Source organism: Pollachius pollachius (genome assembly GCF_949987615.1).
Source record: "Pollachius pollachius genome assembly, chromosome: 12".
NCBI lineage: Eukaryota > Metazoa > Chordata > Actinopteri > Gadiformes > Gadidae > Pollachius > Pollachius pollachius.
This window is the reverse complement of record NC_136945.1, coordinates 20,054,009-20,074,883: the sequence shown is the minus strand read 5'-3', so window position 1 is coordinate 20,074,883 and position 20,875 is coordinate 20,054,009. Positions and strand designations below refer to the sequence as shown.

At 46.7% G+C, this 20,875-nt stretch overlaps 2 protein-coding genes across 3 annotated transcripts; one reads left to right on the top strand and one right to left on the bottom strand.

The window, feature by feature from the left end:
- Positions 1 to 6,679: 6,679 nt before the first annotated feature.
- On the top strand, positions 6,680 to 11,822 carry nudt3b (nudix (nucleoside diphosphate linked moiety X)-type motif 3b). Of its 2 annotated transcripts, none has more exons than XM_079747857.1 (5): positions 6,680 to 6,946; positions 7,891 to 8,001; positions 10,786 to 10,830; positions 10,950 to 11,034; positions 11,599 to 11,822. In XM_079747857.1, exons 1-5 carry the CDS (start codon positions 6,848 to 6,850, stop codon positions 11,793 to 11,795), a joined length of 537 nt encoding a protein of 178 aa, XP_079603983.1. In that variant the 5' UTR covers positions 6,680 to 6,847; the 3' UTR covers positions 11,796 to 11,822. The 2 variants fall into 2 exon arrangements, with proteins under 2 accessions (XP_079603983.1, XP_079603982.1); XM_079747856.1 differs by having other exon boundaries at positions 11,575 to 11,822.
- A 4,344-nt stretch (positions 11,823 to 16,166) lies between these two features.
- Positions 16,167 to 19,466, bottom strand: rps10 (ribosomal protein S10). The gene is made up of 6 exons (XM_079747858.1): positions 19,405 to 19,466; positions 18,796 to 18,945; positions 17,988 to 18,162; positions 16,818 to 16,895; positions 16,360 to 16,415; positions 16,167 to 16,254 (listed from the first exon to the last, which is right to left on the bottom strand). Exons 2-6 carry the CDS (start codon positions 18,943 to 18,945, stop codon positions 16,207 to 16,209), a joined length of 507 nt encoding a protein of 168 aa, XP_079603984.1. The 5' UTR covers positions 19,405 to 19,466; the 3' UTR covers positions 16,167 to 16,206.
- Positions 19,467 to 20,875: the final 1,409 nt, after the last annotated feature.

Genomic DNA, 20,875 nt, shown 5'->3' with positions numbered 1-20,875 from the left:
GGGTCTCCTCAGAACGTCATCCGGTGCCAAAACCTTCCACTGAACTGATCTGGGATTCGAAACTTGATCTGTTGATCTCAGAGGAGAGGCTATATTGGTCCTCTGTCTTACATGGAAGTGGGGGGCATTTAAAGGCGTGAATTTTCCGACTCGTTTCCTGCGTAGCCCGTGCAGTAGGTCGCGCTGTGCGCACGGGACGACGTGATTGGATGCGTGCGTGCGCGTTCGGGCACGCACACACACACACGCACGCTCGTTATTCAACGTGAAATAAAACACCTTCCCCCTTGAGCCCTCACCGGGAAACCTGATTCATTCATGTCCTACTTTCTACTCAATAAGACTTTCAAATAGACATTCCCCGACCTGGGGTCTTCATTGTCGGTTGATTTTGCTTTGCGCCAACCCAGTCTCACGGAAATACGTGACACTGTCACGTCATTTAATCTATTCTTGGATTCGTGCAAAAAAGCACAAATTTCTAACACTATGACAGCTTGGCCACCCGTTTCTACTTTCACATTTGATTCTGAGAAGTTGTGACAATTCATGGATATATTTAATGCAGGTGCGCTGCTCTGTAGGCGAACCGCGACGGGAAAATGTAGCTGCTTCATCTCCTCTATTAGAATGAGTTTTTTTGTCCATTGGCACATAAAAATTGAAATGACGTGTCCCAGAACACGAATGAATAGATTAAATGACGTAACGTGACAGTGTCACGTATTTCCGTGAGACTGGGTTGCTTGCGCATCTGGTCGCAGGTCCCAACGCACCGCAAAGAAAGCATGCTGGAACGCGCACGGCCTTTCGAGAGAACTTCCGGCTTGCGCTAGTGTCGGGGGTCACACCTGTGGAGCCCACGTCACGTGTGTGTGTCTGTGTCTGTGTGTCCGTGTTTGTCCATGTGTGTGTGTCTGTGTGTCTCTATGTGCGTCTATGCGTGTGTCCGTGTCTTTCCGTGTGTGTGTGTGTGTGTGTGTGTGTGTACCTGTGTGTGCTTGTGTGTCTGTGTGTCTGTGTGTATGTGTGAACAAGTGCATGTGTGTGTGTCCCCATGTGTTTGTGTGTCTGCGTGTGTGTGTGTGTGTGTGTGTGTGTGTGTGTGTGTGTGTGTGTGTGTGTGCGTGTGTGTGTGTGCATGTGCCAGTTTGTGTGTGTGCGTGTGCGTGCGTGCCTGCATGTGTGTGTGTATGTGCACGCCTGAACGTGGCGGGAGATGAAGCGTCCGTGGGACATGTCTGGCGAGCCGGAAGGCATCTGTTTCTTTGAATATTCATGTTCTCTTCTGCTTCACTAACACCTTCTACCCACACACACACACACACACGCACCACAGACACACGCACACACACACACACATTTAAACCAAACACTCACACTACACTACACGTACACAACAAAAACTCACACACCACACACACTACATCCCACACACACAGACACACACACCAAACACTCACACTACACAATCATACACACACCATTCACGCACACTACAGTACAAGCACACACACACCAAACAATCACATTACACAATCATACACACAAACACGACACTACACGCACACACACACACACACACACACACACCAAACACACACACACATACACACACACACACATACTATGCAAACACAACAAACACTCAAACTAAGTAAGGAAATTACCTCGGAGCGACCAAGAGACACTTTAGGGAAACTGAAAGTGACAGCACACATTGTCTCTGTTATTGCGCTTTTTAAGTTGTCCTGCCTCAAATTAACACTTCACATTTGGTCTCTTCCGCAGCACATCTAGTCACACCTAGCAGACGCCTTCATCAAAAGAATAAAAGGCGACTCCGGGTAGGCTGAGGAACCCACGACACCCTTACCCCCACACGGACTGCAGTTATACAGCGCTTTTCTAACCAGTTACACATTCACACACTGACCCGCCATGTAAGGCGACGGCAAGCTGGTCGGGAGCAGTTAAGATGAGGTGTCTCGCTCAGGCACACCTCAACCCTCGAAGTAGCAACCTTCCGGTTACCAGCCCACCCGCTCCACCTCCTGAGCCTAATGCTGATCTTCACCACTACAGGGCCTAGTCTGCCTGATGCTCCCCCTAGAGGTGAACTGCTGCGTCACAGGCAAACGCACACAAGAAAGGACTAGTGCAAGAGAACCGTCTGGAAGGGGAACACAGGCGTTGCTGGGGCCATGAGAAGCTGGGAGTCTAGCAGCAGCAATGTGGTTTAAGCTGGGAGTCTAGCAGCAGCAATGTGGTTTAAGCTGGGAATCTGGCAGCAGCAATGTGCTTTGAGCTAGGAGTCAGAGCAGTAGCAATGTGGTTTAAGCTGGGAGTCTAGCAGCAGCAATGTGGTTTAAGCTGGGAATCTAGCAGCAGCAATGTGCTTTGAGCTAGGAGTCAGAGCAGTAGCAATGTGGTTTAAGCTAGAAGTCTGGCAGCAGCAATGTGATTTAAGTTAGAAGTCTGGCAGCAGCAATGTGGTTTAAGCTGGGAGTCTAGCAGCAGCAATGTGCTTTGAGCTAGGAGTCAGAGCAGTAGCAATGTGGTTTAAGCTAGGAGTCTGGCAGCAGCAATGTGATTTAAGTTAGGAGTCTGGCAGCACCAATGTGCTTTTAACTGGGAGTCAGAGCAGAAGCATTGTTATTTAAGCTAGGAGTGTAGCGGCAGTAATGTGCTCTAAACTGGGAGTGTAGCAGCCACCATGGGCCTTCCGTCGGGACTCTGGCGATGACGTTGGAGGATATCATGTTGAGTCCTCTTAGTCCCTCTGTGCCATCCAAACCCAGGAGATTACTAGTTTCAATTAGCCACGCGCCGGACGCCGCCTAAGCTATGCTAATACCCGTCTCCGGCTCACATCAGCGCAGAATTGGCCTAAGAGCTGAGACATAATCACCAGACCCAGATGCCTTCAATTTCATGGAGGCATTACAGGGGGAGACTTCCACTTGTTCCTCCAGCAGGCTATTGTCTGAATGTGGGTCAGGGTGGCAAGCGACTGGGGCCGGAAGGTACGGGATTTGAGCTAGGGCTGGGTAAAAAAAATTGATTTAATCGATTTTGGATTGATTTCATTTAAATTTTGCAATATCGATTCATAGGTCATGAGATCGATTTTTGTTTAATTTTTTTTTTTTAAGCTTTGTTACCATTATTATTATTTTTGCACTTTGATAAACAATGCCATAATGCAATTTGCAGTGATGGAATGTTGTAGTTCAAGTACTCTTTCACTTGCAATTCCTTTCTAATTTCAAAATTGCACTTTTGAGACTTTAGACAGTTTTGTTTACAGCTCAAGTCTAAACTGTCCAATTTACAAGTTTGCGCTTAAAACCTGTTGTTTAAGATGAAGAGAAAAAATAAAGTACATTTGTATTTTGTAACACAGTTGAGCCATTTTCATTATTTAAGAGCAGGTTGAATCAAATCGAATTGAATCAAATCGTGATTAATCGATTCAGAACCTTATGAATCGAAATCGAATCGATTTAGGAAATTGGCCACGATACCCAGCCCTAGTTTGAGCCCCGATGTCTGCTGCCCAATCACAGACGTGGGTTGAGCAAGATGAGCAAAATGATCCTAAATTAACTGATTCACTGCAAAACTAATATATAGTAATATTGGCATAAATGAGTGGTGCTGCTTCTAAAAGCAAAAGTGCGTCGTTGCTAATGTTTAGTCGCCTCGAAAGGTCACTCCACTAAAAGGAAAATTATACAGGTGTTTTACGAAGAAATAACATCTAATAACGACTTTGAAAAAAACTGTTTCCACTCTTCACCGATCCCCGATCTCTCCGCTTTCGACGAGCACCACGGTACATTCTCCGAGCCTTTGAGGCCCAACACCCAGAGACCCAACACTCACGGTTCACCCAGGTCGCCTCCTCCACGAGCCTCGGTTCAGAGAGCTCAGAGGGGAGCCCGTTATGTAGAGCGGTGCAGATTGGGGATGAGGCCTCGGGTGGGGCTGACAATGCGCGGTCGGGCGGAGACGACACACAAGTGGAGGAAGACACATGTCAGGTGTGACCTTTGACCCTTTAAAGGTCTATAAATATATGCGTAGATAAATATATATATACATACGAATTAGAAAAGTCTGTTAGGAAACTATGAAAGTCATTTTAATAAATGTGTCCATGGTACAACTGTTGAAATTAGTTGAAATTAGTTTCTAATTAGTTTCTAATTAAAAATTAGTTGAAATTAGGTTTCTAATTTCAACAGAAGCAGAGGTTGAACTACAAACACAGCCCACCAATGGGGCAGGAATCAAGAATATCTCACATTGATGACAAAAACCTCTGCCGGGTTTGACGTTATTATGAGAACAAATCTGTTCCCAATCACTCTTAGCCGGGATTGACTGATGATTTCACAATTAATTTCCGCACAAACAATGGATAAAACACACACGCCAAATGCAAATTGAAGCTACTCAGAGGTTTTCAAATAACCCAGTGATCACACAACCCTGAAGGGATATTGAAGGGTAGCAGTGGGCTAATTTAATTTGGCACCTTTCATAATCAAGTTGCCGTCGTGAGTCATCCGTTTATAAGCCCCCCCAAAAAAAGCTAAACAAAGGTAGAAACACGGATGCTAATTACTAATTCAGAGAAGACTAATTTCTCCCTTCCATCGTGACTGCGTACATTCTCACAGTTTATCCGTAACCATTCCCAAGCCGGGAAGTTCCGATCCATTGTAATTCCGAGGCCCGCCTTTGATTGGCGTACGACTTCTCTTTGAAGCAAGGCCTGAGATCAAAGCAGCAATACTCAATCAGAGGGAAAGGCTGTGAGCTGGGTTGCTGTTTGCCCAACATCATGCTCCTCACACGCACTCACATGTGTTAGTTTAGAAAAAATGAAGCTTCGCTCCTCCATTAAATATTTAACCTACAGTTGCGGAGGTGAAGGAGCTCAGGAGTTTGATCAATGCCGGGGTCTTATTTACCCATCTGGTCGCGGAACAGTAATGTGAAGTTGGGTTTTTTAGGGCCGTTTTCATTGCTGCTGGGGGAAATAAATAACTCCATAAATAAAGTAATAACGGCACCTTACTTATAAGTCCCGTTCTGGGAGCAGCGGCAGGAGATAGGATCTGTATCAGATGGATATAAACAGGAGGGATGACAACATCTGGGAGCTGGGTTTGGCCTCCCTCGCACAAACGTGGTGTTTGTTGTTATTAGAGAGAGCAACAGCATTACACACAGAGAGATAAAGATAAAGACAAATTGTAATATTTGTGGAGCAGTCTAAATATAAATTCTGCAACCTCTGTATATGTACGTAGGCCGTGTTTGTCACCATTAGGGTAAAAACATTGCTATAGATTGTATGCTGCTCTACGGCACTGCTTTTTTATTTAAATTTAAATTAGCTTTTTATTTTATCTGTAATATTGTTTTGTTTTAAAACAATGATCCTAATCATCCACAAAAGGCTTCTCCAAAACCCGTACATATCATGAACACAGATGTACATTTTTTATTGTGGTTACTATGAAACCTGTCAATCATTCCCTTTCTATAACACCTGGGTGTACGTGTTTAGATTAAATACCTGAACGGTGAAACCGCTCTCAGGTTCAGGGCACAATGCGCAGATACCCCCTGCTGTTCCAGCCAACACGGTTGTTCTGAAAGGGTTGAGCGCCCTCTTGCGATCTGAACCATGCATAACAGCTGCGTGAATAGTTGGCAGCATGATGGGTTGCCTTAGCGACTGGACATACTTCAAGCCCCTTGAGAGTGACCCCGTGAAGATGGTTTTAATTGTCTAAAGCCCTCATCTGCTCCTCCTGAATATCAACAGGAGCCCGGGGACCCTTAGAGGAAAGGATGCTACAAAAGCAGTGCAACCAACAAAGTTTGGTCAACAATATACAAGTACGATATGATAATATGTATAGGTGCTGAGTTATTTAACTACAAAGACAATCACATTCAAGTATTACAATTAATTAGATTGAGCGCTAAAACAAACAAGTAAAATCATTGCGTTATTGATAATTGTCCTTGTAAAGAGTATTTTATATACAAAGTTGAAATAATAGCATAATTTCAACGCACCCTATCATCTTTAAACATTTAGTCAGAAATGTTTGGGTCAAATCTATATTTCTATCCATGAAGATCTCGAAAATAAACAATTAACAAGATTATTACATTACACAACCATTTTATTGATTACTCGATACAGTTGTTTTTCTTTGTACATTTACCTTTTTCTGAGTGAACAATAAATATTTAAACCCAATGTGATGTTAATCCAGTTCTTAATTGGCCCCCTTTGTACGGGACCATCTATAGATAAGGGCGCTGTCCATTACCTGAGGTGCTGAATCGGTGCTCAAACCAATTAAACTTTCTAAACCATCAAACAATACTATCCTATTAACCCATAGCAATCTAACTTCCGTTACCTAAATGTCTTTCGATACAAATCATAACAATAACGATCCTTGGAATGATATAGACCAAAGTAATGTGTAAGTTAATATCAACTGGAGCATGTCTGTATGTAAGTATGGCATTGCGTTGTTTGACCAGGCGATGGCTCAATTCTTCAAATCCGACTGCGCAACTTCCTTACGCTGCCTTTGCCATTAAAGGCTCCGCTACGCAGCGGTCGTAGCGGCTCCTCGTAATGGCGACCGTGCCGTAGACGCGCCGAGGTTTGTGAAAATGAAGCGAAGGAGAAGTTATTTCTTTTAAGGAAAAACGCCGAGGTTCCCCAGCGGAGGACTTTGCGTCTCACATCCACAGCTTTCTAACCGGGTTCAACTCGCGACTCTTTCTAACTTCTACCCCTGAAATGATGAAGGTAAAGTCAAACCAAACCCGGACGTACGACGGCGACGGTTACAAGAAGCGGGCTGCCTGCCTGTGCTTCAGGAGCTGCTCCGAGGAGGAGGTGAGTCCGTGGATGCTACATGATGAGCTAGCAGGCCCGCCTAGCCGACCTTAGCTTCCTTCCACAGAAAAATCTAAATTCCCCCCACAATTTTTGCTTTGTGCCTCGCGGACCAGGTCGGCTGTGACGCTGTGTGTTTGACAATGTAGGTTTCGTAAGAGTATGTTTCAGTTTATCCCCCAGTGAGCCATGGGTTATGTAAGCTACTGTAGCCCAGCCCAATGCTAACCGACTCATTGGGCAAACTGATCCGCCTGTCAACCAGAGGCTACATGCTAACGCTAGCTAGGCTAAATGCTAACGCTAGCTAGCCCTCCCAGTCATCACAGTGCTGCTGCTGGCAGGGCTTCCTTATAACAGACCATCGTCTCTACGTACCGTTATTTCCCCTCTTAGTGACTTTATTAAACGTTAAACGCTTATGTTTGTGTGTATACATATACAGGACGAATATGTGTGTATCTTTATGATATTATATACATAAATATTTTATAGATGGATAAAGACAACGTCAGAGCTAATATTGGCCTGTGAGCTATTTGGCATTAGCAATCTGGCTCTAGTAGTACTAGCTGGAGGTGGACAGTGTGTTGATTCACTCCATGTTTCTGGTTGATTCAACCTCAAACATACTAAACATGCGGTCTCTTGGCTAGGGTCCAGATTAAATCCCGTAAGAGACACAATAACTACCCATTTCACCTACACAAACGTGTTGCCCTCTTAGGAAAACCTTCCAGCTGTCAAATAAAACCACGTCTGAGTGATCAGTGGATTCTCTAAGGATTGCCAAACCCCCTAGTTATTCAAACAGTAGTCTGCCTCTTTCAGGGCTGATTTGTGTGTGTGTGTGTGTGTGTGTGTGTGTGTGTGGTTGTTGCATGCACAGCGACGTGGCCGGGAGAGTCTCAGTATCTGAGCGTCTCTGTTTGTTATGCTCCAAGGTGCTGCTGGTGAGCAGCAGTCGGCACCCCGATAAGTGGATCGTCCCCGGAGGGGGGATGGAGCCGGAGGAGGAGCCCAGCGTTGCGGCCGCCAGAGAAGTGTGTGAAGAGGTCGGTTCCTTTTTTTATTTATTACCTCATTAAGGCACCTTTTCGGTTGGTTGAAAGGTCTACACTGTAACTGTCTTTTGTGAAATACTTCCGATTCGATGCACTGGATGACTATTTCTTCGTCACAAATGTCATACTGGTTAATTATTTATTCCTGTTTTTTAAAGTGATATAGTGATATATACTTTAACGTCCCAAAGGGCAAGTGTTCTTGGTCTTCATCAGTTTGACTCAATCATCAAAGCAGTCGGCTGCATTAGCCTAATGTTGTTGTCAAAACTAGATCTGTGTTTAACACATGATGAGCCTCCCCCCCACAGTGAGAACCTGTTCTGTCAGTGCAGTCATCGTGTTTGCATGGAAGGAGAGCCTAGCAACATCTAAGCTGCATGGCCGCATCGTGTTACAAAGTGCGGTGGATGTTGGCTGTGGAGGTCAGGCTGAGATTGAACGCCAGGCAAGCCATAGCGCCACTGCTAAGCCCCATAACGCTGGTCAAGGCATCAGGGAATAGTTATGTTGAATGTGGCTAAATATGTATTTATTTATCGTTGGATTGATTGCCCCTCCTTGTGTTTGTTGTGTTGTGTATTAGTGTAAAAGCATGGTATTAGAGCCTTGATGGATGTATATATGCAGGGTTTGGAGAGTTGACACATCCCTGGTCCCCTACTGGTAGTTTGTGTCAGATTAGGAAAATACACTGCTGATAGGTGTAATCATAGTAATAACATGTTTGGTGATATCTGGGCCTACCAGTTAACCGACAGGAAAGGGATCAGACAAAAGAGTCAGTCCTTCTACCTATACTTTGTGGCTTTGAGCTTGTCCCGTACTCAGAATTCATCCACTAATGCCTCATTAGAGTTCCTTGCAGGTGTCTTCATTATAAATTGCTTCTTCATTTCATTATCAATTTCATCTAGTGTTCTGCCAGCTTATGATTTTAGCTAAGGTGTTGTTCTTAATGGAAAGTCTGGAAGATTTTGAAAACAAAACAGAAAAGGGGGGCTAGATTTACGAGCGTGGATTCCAAAATGGCGTGGTCCAAACAATAGCCGCGCTCTTCTGGAACTAATGTCCGGGTCCATCCTTTAAATCCCCCCTCCCCCCCACCGTGGGGGCGGGTAGAACCCCCGTATAAAGGGGTAACCGGGGTGGGGATCAGGGAGGAAGTGTCTCGGATCTGAACAGATTGGCCACCGGGCCAGGAGAGAGTGTGTGACCTGCAGCGGCCCGTACGATGGCCTCTCTGGATCGCTGACCTTTATGAAGTCTCTCTCTCTCTCGCTCGCTCTCTCTCTGATGGATGCTGATATCATCTCTTATCCTGGCAGTCCCTCGCCCCCCTGGCCGTTCGGTGGCCCCTGCGGTCCTTGCCAACACGTTTTCCACTGGGCTTTAAGTCTATAGAGGCGCCACATCCATCTCCACCAGTTTTTGTTCAAAGCGCTGAAAGAGCTTCAGCGTCTAACCATAAGCCTTTCACAGCCGTGGTTTTACTTCCCTCTCACACACACACCACCTCTCCGCCAGGCACGGTGTCGTAAGCTTCTCATTGGGCGGTCGTTTAGCGGGGGAAAGGCCTTTATCTGGCCTGTGCTTCGCGTTTTTTGGTTCTCTCTCTCTCGTCAGGGAAGTGAGTGCTATCACCTTGTGCGCCGGCTGGTTTGGAGTCACGCCAAGGGTGTTGTGGAACTGTCGAATGAGCCGAGAGCGGGTCAAAGGTCGCTGAGGTTTCCTGTGTGTGTGTGTGTGTGTGTGTGTGTGTGTGTGTGTGTGTGTGTGTGTGTGTGTGTGTGTGTGTGTGTGTGTGTGTGTGTGTGTGTGTGTGTGTGTGTGTGTGTGTGTGTGTCTGTGCAGCTGTCGTCTAGTCACGGCCCTCATCACATCCCCGTGGTGGCTCTTCTCACATGATGAGGACACCAGTGTGCGTTGTGCAAAGCTTTCTACCGCACCCTCAACTTTTGACATCCTCTTTCGAGATGCTGCCCGCCTGATTGGCTAATGGGTATGAAGCCCTTTTCTGGTCCTACACTGAGAGACCTTTATGAAGGAGGGGGGATTTGATCCTGTTACCTAACGGCTGGCACTGCAGGGTTGGGGTTCTTCTTCCTCCTCCACCTCCTCCTCCTCCTCCTCCTGTCCTTATGTCCTGTAAGAGGCCCGGGGAGGAGGGAGGGGGGGGATGGAGCTGGGGTGAAGCATGTACAGTCGACACTTATTTATAGACTGAAACTGGAACCTGAAGGAGCGAGGGAGAAGGGGCAGCGACCTGCGTCGGCGCCTCGCTGCGGCCCCTCGACCGGCCCACCTCTGCGGGGCCGCACGGCGTCCCCTGGGTGTTTGTCTATACTCGTATGTGTGAAATATCGCAGCGTTCCGCCTTTTCAAAATAGGTTGTGCCCTTAACAAAGTGGAGTCTCCAGAGCAGCCACTGCGGGGAGAGCAGGGTTGGTTAATGTCGAGCCATTGTTGTCCGACCGCGAGTGTGTTTCCGTCTGTTGTCGAGGGCGCTCGTGGTGGATCAGCCGTACAGACCTCAACCCCTCCCCCTGTTCGTATCCTGTGAGGTAAAGCGCAGTTTGTCCGATAAATCTGTTCAGCCTCATTACCATGGATACCAATGAGACCTGAGTCGATGCGGCCGCCGTGTTTACTGGGGCCCGCCCCCTCCCACCATACCGGCCCGGCCGCGGAGTGCTTCCTTTCTGACGCCGGGGTGTTGACTCTGGTGTCGTTGACCTGGCGTTGTGTTTGCTTTACTGTTTCCCCTCTCCTCAGGCGGGCGTCAAGGGCACTCTGGGTCGGCTGGTCGGCGTGTTTGAGGTGAGTGACGCTCTGTTTCAGTCTTTCCATAGACTGTTCCTTATCGCTTTTAATTTGAAACTCACCCGAGGTGACTGCTCTCTTTCTCGCGCCTCTCTCCCCCCCCCCCCCCCCCGCAGAACCGCGAGAGGAAGCACAGGACCTACGTGTACGTGCTGGTGGTCACGGAGCTGTTGGACGCCTGGGAGGACTCGGTCAACATTGGTAAAGCCTCCGTTTTGTTTTTCATGCCTTCACCAAAAACACCAGCGTCATGCGTTCAAAGTTCTCCCCGTCCACAGTCACGTGATCCACACTCCGCAGGCCCCTAATTCTCCCTCCTCACACAGACATCATCATTAGGGAGCCCAAGCACAAAGCGAGAGGCAACCTATTCTAATCGTTAGTTTAATTAGTAGCATTATTATTCTGCCGGATTGACCGACAAAAAAAAAACTGCTTTGTCGCTTTTTTGGAGCTGCAGAGGCCAACTAAATATAAACAGAGAAGGAAAATGACTCAGATTGGGCCAAGGCAATATATAGCAATAGTCCAAAAATGACTTTGAACAAGCATATCTCGTTATTATTATTATTATTATTATTATAATTTGTAGTGTTATTATTGAGGCAGATTGGGGGGATTTGAGTGTATGCCCTGCGGTGTGCGTCCCTCAGGGTGTTCTGTGTTGTGTTGTTCCCGCTGTCTTCTAATGTCTACCGTCGCGCCTGCTGTGTTGTTGTTGCTGCTCAACAAAAACAACAGCGGCCTGTTCGTCTACGTCCACAGGGAGGAAGAGGGAATGGTTCGCCGTGGACGAGGCCATGCGCGTGCTGCGCCGCCACAAGCCCGTGCAGGCCACCTACTTCCAGGCCCTGCGCGACGGCTGCCTGACCAGCAACGGCTCCCCACTGGTGGGCAGCATCAGCGGCGAGCTGTCCCCCGGCTACAGCCTGAGTCAGAGCTCCGTGTCGGGGATTAGATAACTGTGAGCCCGGCCTGCAGCGCCTCTCCCTCCCCCCCCCCCCCCCCCCCCCCCCCCCTTTCCACCCCCCCCCCCCCCCCAGGGCTCGTTTCTGTCGGGCCGTCGCCACCTGCGCTCTTACTTAGAATCCTCCTCCTCCTCCTCCTCCTCCTCCTCCTCCTCCTCCTCCTCTCTTTCTCTTTCTTTCTTTGGTCGCTCTTGTTTTGTATCTGAATAACATAGTTTGCCTTGCCAACTCTTTTTGTGCCAGTGCTTTGGCACAGACTTGATCACACCGGGGGTGACTATTCTGAGGAGAAGCAAAAAAAAAAAAAAAAAGACAAATTAAAAATGAAGAAGTAATGTTTTCTTTAACTGAACCCCCACTCCCTCCCACACCCTCAACCCTCGTGACCTAGTTTTATATTTTCTTCTTTTCACTGACGACTGCATGAGGTTCCTCCTAAACTCCTTCCTTCCTTCTCTCCCCTAAGGCACCCTTAGCGCGGTGATTTATCGAATGCAAGAACTACTTCTTCTCACTGTCGTGATGTGACCGTCGTGTCCGTAGTGCTTACGCTGGAGGCTTCTGGTGACCGCCGGCTCCTCTCGGCCTCGCTCTTCACCTCTTCCCGTGGCTGAATGTGCGCATGGGTGTGCTGTCCCCTCCCCTCCCTCGAGGGGCCCCCGATGTTGATGGCCCTCGCGCGAGTCCTCCCCCTGGGCCTTTAATAGCCAGCAGCCATCTTGGCTCTAAACGCTACCTGGCTGGTGGAGCTGAATGCTGAATTCAGTTGGCACAGCAAGGGAGCTTAAGGAAAAAGACCCAAAGTGATATCACCAGTGGGCGTGTCCTCTCAGAGGACGCCTGATAGGCCGGTCACAAATCGACAGGGTCGGTTTTGAATTGTCTCGGACCTGGTAGTAAAATGGTGGCCCTTCTTTTTCATGATACAAAGCGTGTTGTGTTTGGATGCGTGTTGCGAGGCAGGGATTGCTTGAGCGCTTCTTTTGTTTCGTCTCTCTCTCCCTCTCTCTCTCTGTGTTTTTGATTAATCTCCTTCATTTCATTTCATATTTCTCTGTCTCTCAAACCAGAAGGATTTGGGCCCCCTTGCAAGCTCCCGATATTTTTTTTTAATTCAATTTTTGATTGTGTCAAGTACGTTTCTCCACATCTGGTGGGGAACACCAGCCAGTCACTACAGGTTCACCCTAGAATACTGTACCCCTGTGTACACGGAGAGGGCAGCCAGGGGGTGAATGTAACACCACCCTTCTTTCAGCAATGCCATTCTCTTTGGAGAGCACCCTGTTTATTTAACCCCAGGTGGGGCACCCACCGACATACCGTTTTAACCCCCCCCCTTCAGTGACATCCCAAGTGGGAGGGTCCGTCCAGGTCGACTGTAGCGTGAGCCAATCACCACGCAGCTGGATGACTTCCATTTGCGAGGTCACTAAGGGGTCTATTTTGAAACGGACTGCCCATGCTCCTTAAGGTCACACTTGGGCAAAGAGGGGCCTTCTCACACCCCCCCCCCCCTTTCAGGGGATGTTGGTTCAGTCCTGGAAGTGAGGTAGACTTGTTCCGTATGATTAGGCTGCCTGCGGCACACAGACACCATGGGTTTATCAGTTCTAAATTCAGCACATATCACTTTGTCGTCTTGCCCTTGTTGTTTTCCACTAATTATACTCTTCCCATTCAGTTTGGTTAGTAGCGATTGTTTACATTCACTGTGCCCCCTCGCGGCACTCTTAGATCCGGTGGTTTTTAAATGTTTTTTTGTGGGCACTTTTATGGTCTGTTTTTGTTTTTTTTTCATCATGAAGTATTTAATCTGCATCCTTTAAAAAAAAGAAAAGGAGGAAAAAAAAAAAGACTAAACACCTGCTTGAGAATGGAAAGTGATGTTAAGGCGCTGTCTTTGTTGAGATGCAGAACGGGCAGCGATGTGTACAGTTTGAGACCTTTTTTTGTTTTTAACATGTAAAATGCTTTTTGGATGATAGTTTGTTTTTGTTTTCCCTCGCGCTCTCTCTCTCATGTCCGGCTGACTTCTCTTAATGCCGGCCTGTGTCGTCGGCCGCGGCCGGCACAATACTGTGAACCTGAAGGCGTTGTAGATAGCATGCAAGACGTTTTTACTGTAAATTGTTAATTTCTGTATAGATCAAAGACGAGTACTAAAAAAGACAGACGTCTGTGAGTGCAACATGGTGTTTCAGTCGGGCTCCACGAAACGTTGGCTTGACCTTTTCTATTCGGAGCAACGTTGGTGAGGCGATAAGGTTTGAGGCGAGGCCTTTTCAAAATTAAAGTTGGCTTAAGAACAAGGAATGTCGCAAGCTTCTGGGGTGAAGGGAGGAGTATTTATTACAAGAAAAAATTAACTCCTTTTGAGAATTACCCAAACCAAAGTAGATGTATGTATCCAAATTTAAATCAAATACACAAAACTAAATGAATGCATTTCATTTCCCTTTTAAGAGGAGAAAGCGGCCAAGGAATATGACCTATCAAATCTGTAATCTGATTGGCTTAACCACTTGTCTGTCATGTATATCCTGATCCTCATTGGCCGGCATGAGATATAGCCCGACCATGGTCGACCTGCTAGTGGCTCCAAAGCTATTTCGGCTCGGTCACCAATTCATGGTTAATGGGAGAATCTTAATCTGACAGAATAGTTATCTTCTAATTGCTTACCGGACCTCTGCGCTAAAGACCCTTCATTATTCCATCCGGGTCGATCAATGTATTTGAAAAGGCAGAGGAAGTTCTTATCTCGGTTGTGAAAATGCCTTTCACTGATGATCTTGAATCTTTGACCTTTTAGAGGTACTTTTATCGCTGAGCGGACAAGGTGTGGTGTTCAAAGTCTTTGGTTTACCTGCAAACAGCTCAACCTCCCTTTATGTGGTAGTAAGGTGAACCTACGTCTGTGGCAGTGGGACGGAGGTCTTCAAGCCTTCCGTCCAGCCTGACTAGATGTTGGTCTTGACACTTATTACTGTTATAATAGCAAACTGAATGTGAGGGCTTTTCACCAATAACAAGTGACATTTACTACTTCTGTAACTCATTGATGAAATTGTAAATGTGTCCCATGTTTTTTTATTTGGGGTGGAGGGGTTATGATGCCATATTAGTCAGAACCCTTCCTTCTTTCTCCCAGTTCCTGATTTATTAAAAGAAACATTTTCTGTTCTGATATTTGAAATGGAGGATACGGCTGAGGACATCGTACTATGGTGCCCCCGCCCTCAGTCACGCAGCAGCAAAATTACAAACCGCTGGCGCCATCTAACGTCAACATTGAGTACTACAAATTGTAAATTTAAGGAAACTCGTGTAGTGAAAATACAGCATAGATGTTTTGATACCGAGTGATTTCGCTCATTACCTCTCCTTTAATTACTACCCCGAAGCAAGCTGCGAAAATCTAATCAAATCCCTCAAAGCACTTGTTCTGTTGGAGCTCAGCCTTGAAGTTACGTGTGTGTAATTGTTCTACAAGGTATGCATCACTGGACTTTTTTCTGTGGAGTAAACCAGTGATAAGACTGAAGATTGTAATATACATGTGCCAACAAATAAACACCAGTATTTCACATACACACCTGCTTTCATTCTGGGATCAACTGGTCCAATCATGTAACACTGGTCACAGAGACTATTACTTAAATAGCATCTTCTAAAGATCAGGTAAAGCATATCCAATATATAACTGCATAGTTAAATAAGTCATCAGCCATTACAAGCGTTTAAAAAAAATCTGCCTTTTCCTGTTGGAAATGAAGATGCATCATGGATAGATAAGCAACGTTTGCGTAAGTCCACTGGGTAGGCCGGCAGACTGATCTACCCAGGACACACCTTGTGATCACTAACACAGGAAAGCAGTTTTCGAAACAGCCTGTAACGGCTTATGACTCACACCTGGTGGCATATAGCCTCACACGGTTCTATAAAGTGATCCAGTATGATGGGTGCTGGTGTAAGCTGCCTCAGCATCACACCTGAACAAAACATAATGCAACAGACCCCCATAGCTCGGTGCTGAATTACTTCCATGTGCCACATGCTGGGGTTATGGAACAAGGCAATAATGAACCTTATTGAAATTAATTTCAAGCGGTACTCAATGTAATTTCCCATTTAAATAGTCAGCCATGCCATTGGACAACTGCTCCAAGTTAACATTTGTTCATTACACTAATAATCCCAGTTTCGGCATCATGGGTTTTGAAACGGGGATTAGAACATTTATTACTCTGGCCTTCACACTTGATGCCTTATAAAAAGGCAACCGATAGTATCCCAGAGTACGGCCCACATCAAAACACCACTCCCTCCCCCATGGACAGAACGAGTGAAGCCAGCATGTTGTGTTTTTGACGTTTTATTGTACAGAAAGTAAAACAGGTTACTGAGGAGGCTGCTGCTGTCCTCGGCCACGCCCGAATCCACCTCTCTGGAAGAGAAACAAAGAACCCAATAAATACACGGAAACTCAAGGGATCGGCGAATGCTCCGGGAAAACATTGAACCCGAGGCAGGCTCTAGAAACGTTACTTACGAACTGGAACTCTGTTGCAGCTCCAGCTCCTGCCTCGGCCTTCTTGTCAGCACCAGCTGTGAACAACAAACACGAACACTTTAAACACAGTTAAACACAACACGAGTGCCCTTATTTAACGGAGGCTAATGGGCACACACGGTGCCTCTGGGACCATGAATATGCATGGCTTTACCGCCAGGCAGTGGCACTTTACATTGCCTAGGCGCAAAGAGAAAACTGGGCCAATCTGGGAGATATTTTAAGGGCTGATGCTAGGGTGTCAAAAAGGTCTGCTTATAAAGATATAATGGCCATTATTTTATAGATATTCATTGTGGGGTTGGAACCTGCTGCCAACCCTCCAGCAATGCTTCGGGCCACAACATCACATTAAGATCAAAAAACCAAAGCACAGTATGGGAGGAGCTACATGTACAGCTGGGTATACGGGGAGCAGCAGGGGTGGTTGTACGTACGGGGGGCAGCAGAACGTCTGTAGTTGTCTCTGTCAGCCTCTCCACGGTTGAGGCGTGCTGGCCTCTCTCCCTCCATTCCTGAAAAGCATTCAAACGGTAAGCATTGACCCCCCAAGCATGAGAATGGACGCCCAGCAAGGCAAACGTGAGACTAAGCAGATGAGGACAGTTTAAATCAACCGAGACAAACGTCTGGGATTATAAGCCCCCTGAAATAAGGGTGTCTAGTACAATTGATTTGAAATCAGGTCCAGCTCAAGCTACCTGGGGTGTGATGGGTTGCACCATCCCAAGTTAGTTTACAATATAAAACCAATATATATGCTTAATACCCATTAAGCATATATGTATTGGCCTGGGGAAAAGCTACACCAGTTTAAGCTAAATTTCATTTGAAGAACTATAGAAATATGTTATAACTTAAGTGTTCAGCCATTCAAACCACTTAATCAATGGCCTTTCACATGTGTGGGTGTAATACTGTGTGGTGAGGATTCCCTCTGGAATGCCCTACTCAGCATTCGTACAGTGAATGAATGACTGAGGCCCCAGTGTAAATCCAGCTACAATAAAAACATGCCAACTCGTATGTGTGTCAGACAATGGCATCGTGTGGAATAGGATTCTCACTAGCTCACAGCAAATACAGTTAACTAGCATTCAACTCACTCGTTTTAGAAATTAGCCATCATGTGCAAGTGTCCACTTTCTCATTCATTTTCACCATTGACTAAGCAGGCCTCTTTATCTAAATCTACCTTGTTAATTGAAGTTACAGGTCATCAAGGAGGAAGGAGGGGTTAGGAACCTTGCTCTTTGAGGCCTACAGGTCGACTTAAGGATCTTGGGGCTATTGAACCCGGTACATTTCAGCAGGTGGTAACGTACACAGGGAATGGGTGAAACTAACAATTGTTAATGCTTGGCACTATGAAAATCCTTACTGTAACGATAGATGCACAGTTGTTTCTCCTGACAAATGTACTTATTGTAAGTTGCTTTGGATAAAAGCGTATGCTTAACGCCCCCCTGGATGTAAATGTAACGGTTGAACATCCCCGGCCAGTAGACCATCAGTCACATGATCTTTGCATGTCCTCAGCATAAAGTTGCTTTGGATAAAGTGTCAGTGAAACGACAGCGTATATACGTGGGCCAACGAGAACGTACCCTTGGGCCTGGGCCTCGCGGTGTCGGGGCGAGTCTGGCGACGCAGGGTTGCGGGTACGATCTCCGGGGGGAGGTGGAGGAAGTCTCTCAGGTACTGGATGCCCTCGTTGGTGAGGTACCAGTAGAAGTGGCGCCAGGCAAACTGCTCCTTGACGTATCCGCACGACTTCAGGGACTGAGGAGAGGAAGCTCAGTCAGCATGTGTTCACCACAGGGAGCACTTGGTGGAAAGGTTGCATGGACAAACTCGGTCAAATTGTTCTTCCGTGACAAATAGCTGAGGTAACACCTGTCTTAACATCGCCCAGAAAGGACATTTCCGTGGGTTACGCGTGCCTCCCGAAAAGGGAATATGGCCGCTTGGCTGATATAACATCCCCAAATCAAATCACCAGATTTTATTTGTGAATTTCTGATAGACTAGGAGAATCACCAACACACAACCATGCATCCAAGTGCTGACATAGAGACCAATGTTGAACAAAAGCCTAATTTAACCCCTAAACATCAAACATTTTGGAAAAAATGCTGTGAGGAAGAACCTATGTCCACAATATACATTCCTCAAGAGCAACTGCAAAACTCGCATCAACAATCAGGGGTGCAAACTGGTGATGGCCCAAAAACAGGTTGCCAGAAAGAAGATGGGCAAATGCACGTCGCCGAACCCCCTTCCTATGATTCATGCTACGTTTTTTCTACAGTTTAAGGGACACATTGAAGCTTGCAGCGACGATCAGATCCATCAATACAAGTAAAGCCATGCGATACATTCAGAAAGGGACCCACACATCGCGACCAAACTCACCAGCATAGCCTTCATCACATGGAGGTTGGGGACGTTCTTCTCGGTCAGCTCGGGGTGCTTGGCCAGGTGGACGTCTTTCTTGGCCACCATGACGCCCTCCTTGAAGAGGAGCTCATAGATCGCAATGCGATTCTTCTTGGGCATCAGCATCTGTTACAGAGGGAGGACGACGCTATAGAGGGTCTATACCAGTAGTGGACCGTAGCGTCGCCGCTACGTGCTACTCCTGGTTCACGTTACACTTCCTAGCGCGCCAGCCTGATCGCCGTGTAGGATACCAGTGCAACACTTCAGCTGATAGCAAGGTTTTGATTTAATAAAGAAATGACCAGCTAACTAATAGAGATGCGTTGGAGGTTAACACAACCACATGTAGACTTTACACAGATTGAAAATCAAACGTAAGACGGACAGCGGCTTCACCGCCAGTATAGCGGGGGATACGCGCCAAGTAATAACATCATATCGGACGGTACGGGGTGTTTAGTCGGGAAATACCACCGGGTTTGTACATGTTACACACAATAGGCCACACGGTGGAAAGTATAATTTCATATTATATACGATGTTAAAGATATTTTAGGATTGTAATCCCGGGTATCGCTTTACCTTTGCACTTGGTTTGGGACCGGAGCCGGAAGGAAAGACCCGCGTCACCGGCGGAGGTTTATTCAGGCACCTGCGCAGGAAGACACAACGCCCCCTAGCGTCCTGGAGCCGAGCCTATTTTAACATGAATATAAATATATATTTTTTAAATACGATACTTGAAGATGACGAAACAATGATTGTTAACATTACGTTTTTAAAATTGATAAACAAAAACAATTAAAAAAAAACGGTTTTAAATAATTGAGGTTTTCTCGACTGTGGCGTCTCATTAGTGTGAGCCTATTGTTGAAGGCGCTCTTTCCGAACAGAGCGCAGATCGGCGCTAAGGGAGGACCATCCCCCATTCCACAGCTCACCGCCCCTCTCCTCAGCACCGGGCTGCACGTGGGACCATCCCCCATCCCACGGCCCACCGCCCCTCTCCTCAGCACCGCGAAGCACTAACAGTCCGCGGTACCTAACGGAGGCAGGAGCCCCGGAGCCGGCTCAGAAGAAGAAGATGATCACCCACTGAACCTTTAAAATAATCAGGATACTCATTGCGTGAGGGTAAGCCATGCTTGATTTCATTATCAGCAACAGTAGGCGCATATAGTCTGTCGTCTGTTCACCCCGACCCGCCGTAGCCTATTACAAAATGTACAGATATCAGATTCTGTGAGACAAGTTGCTGATTCGATCATTCAACTTTATAATTACAGAAAATGCATATGCATTATCCTCGTATGAAGTGAACTCTACGATGAAGTGTGCATCAGTATTGACGTATTAGGCCTATTTGCGCACTATCGATTATGTGTAGTATTATAGTGCCCAAATGCATCAATCAGCTTCAGAGCGACTGATCAATGAGACGTGATGGCATGCATCACATGTCCTCCAACATCATTGATCTCCAACACGCTCTGCCGTCTCAGTGCTTCTAAAGTTTTGCCCCGACGCAGCGGCATATGGTATGATGTGGTGTGTCTGCAGCGGAGAGCGGAGAGCCCTTATAGCCCCAAATTATATATTATATTCCATCTCCCGGTGATTTACCGGGTGGAGGTACCGGGTCTCTGCGTATCTGTATAGGGGATTCCCGCTGTCTTTGTTGTGTTCGCTCCCACTGTCTGTGCCGGAGCCGTGTGGGTGGTCCTTAATATATTAATAGATTCTGTTAAATTAATGTTACAATCGACGTGCTTGTGATTGTTTGTTTGTTTGTTTGTGTGGTTGCTGCCCCCCCCCCTCCCCGACCCAGACACACACACACCTCTCTGCTGAGGTGATTCACTGACGTCACAACGACAGTGACCTGACGGTGTACTGTTTCTCATTTGTCACACAAGACGTCACTTCTCTGATTAGCGGCCGTCGGCGATCCTTCTCCGCCCGTCTCGTCTATTCACCGGCTAAACAAAAGAGACGGAGCTCATTTCCCTGAGCGAGGGATGCGAGCCGAGCATGACCAACTGCTAACTAGAAT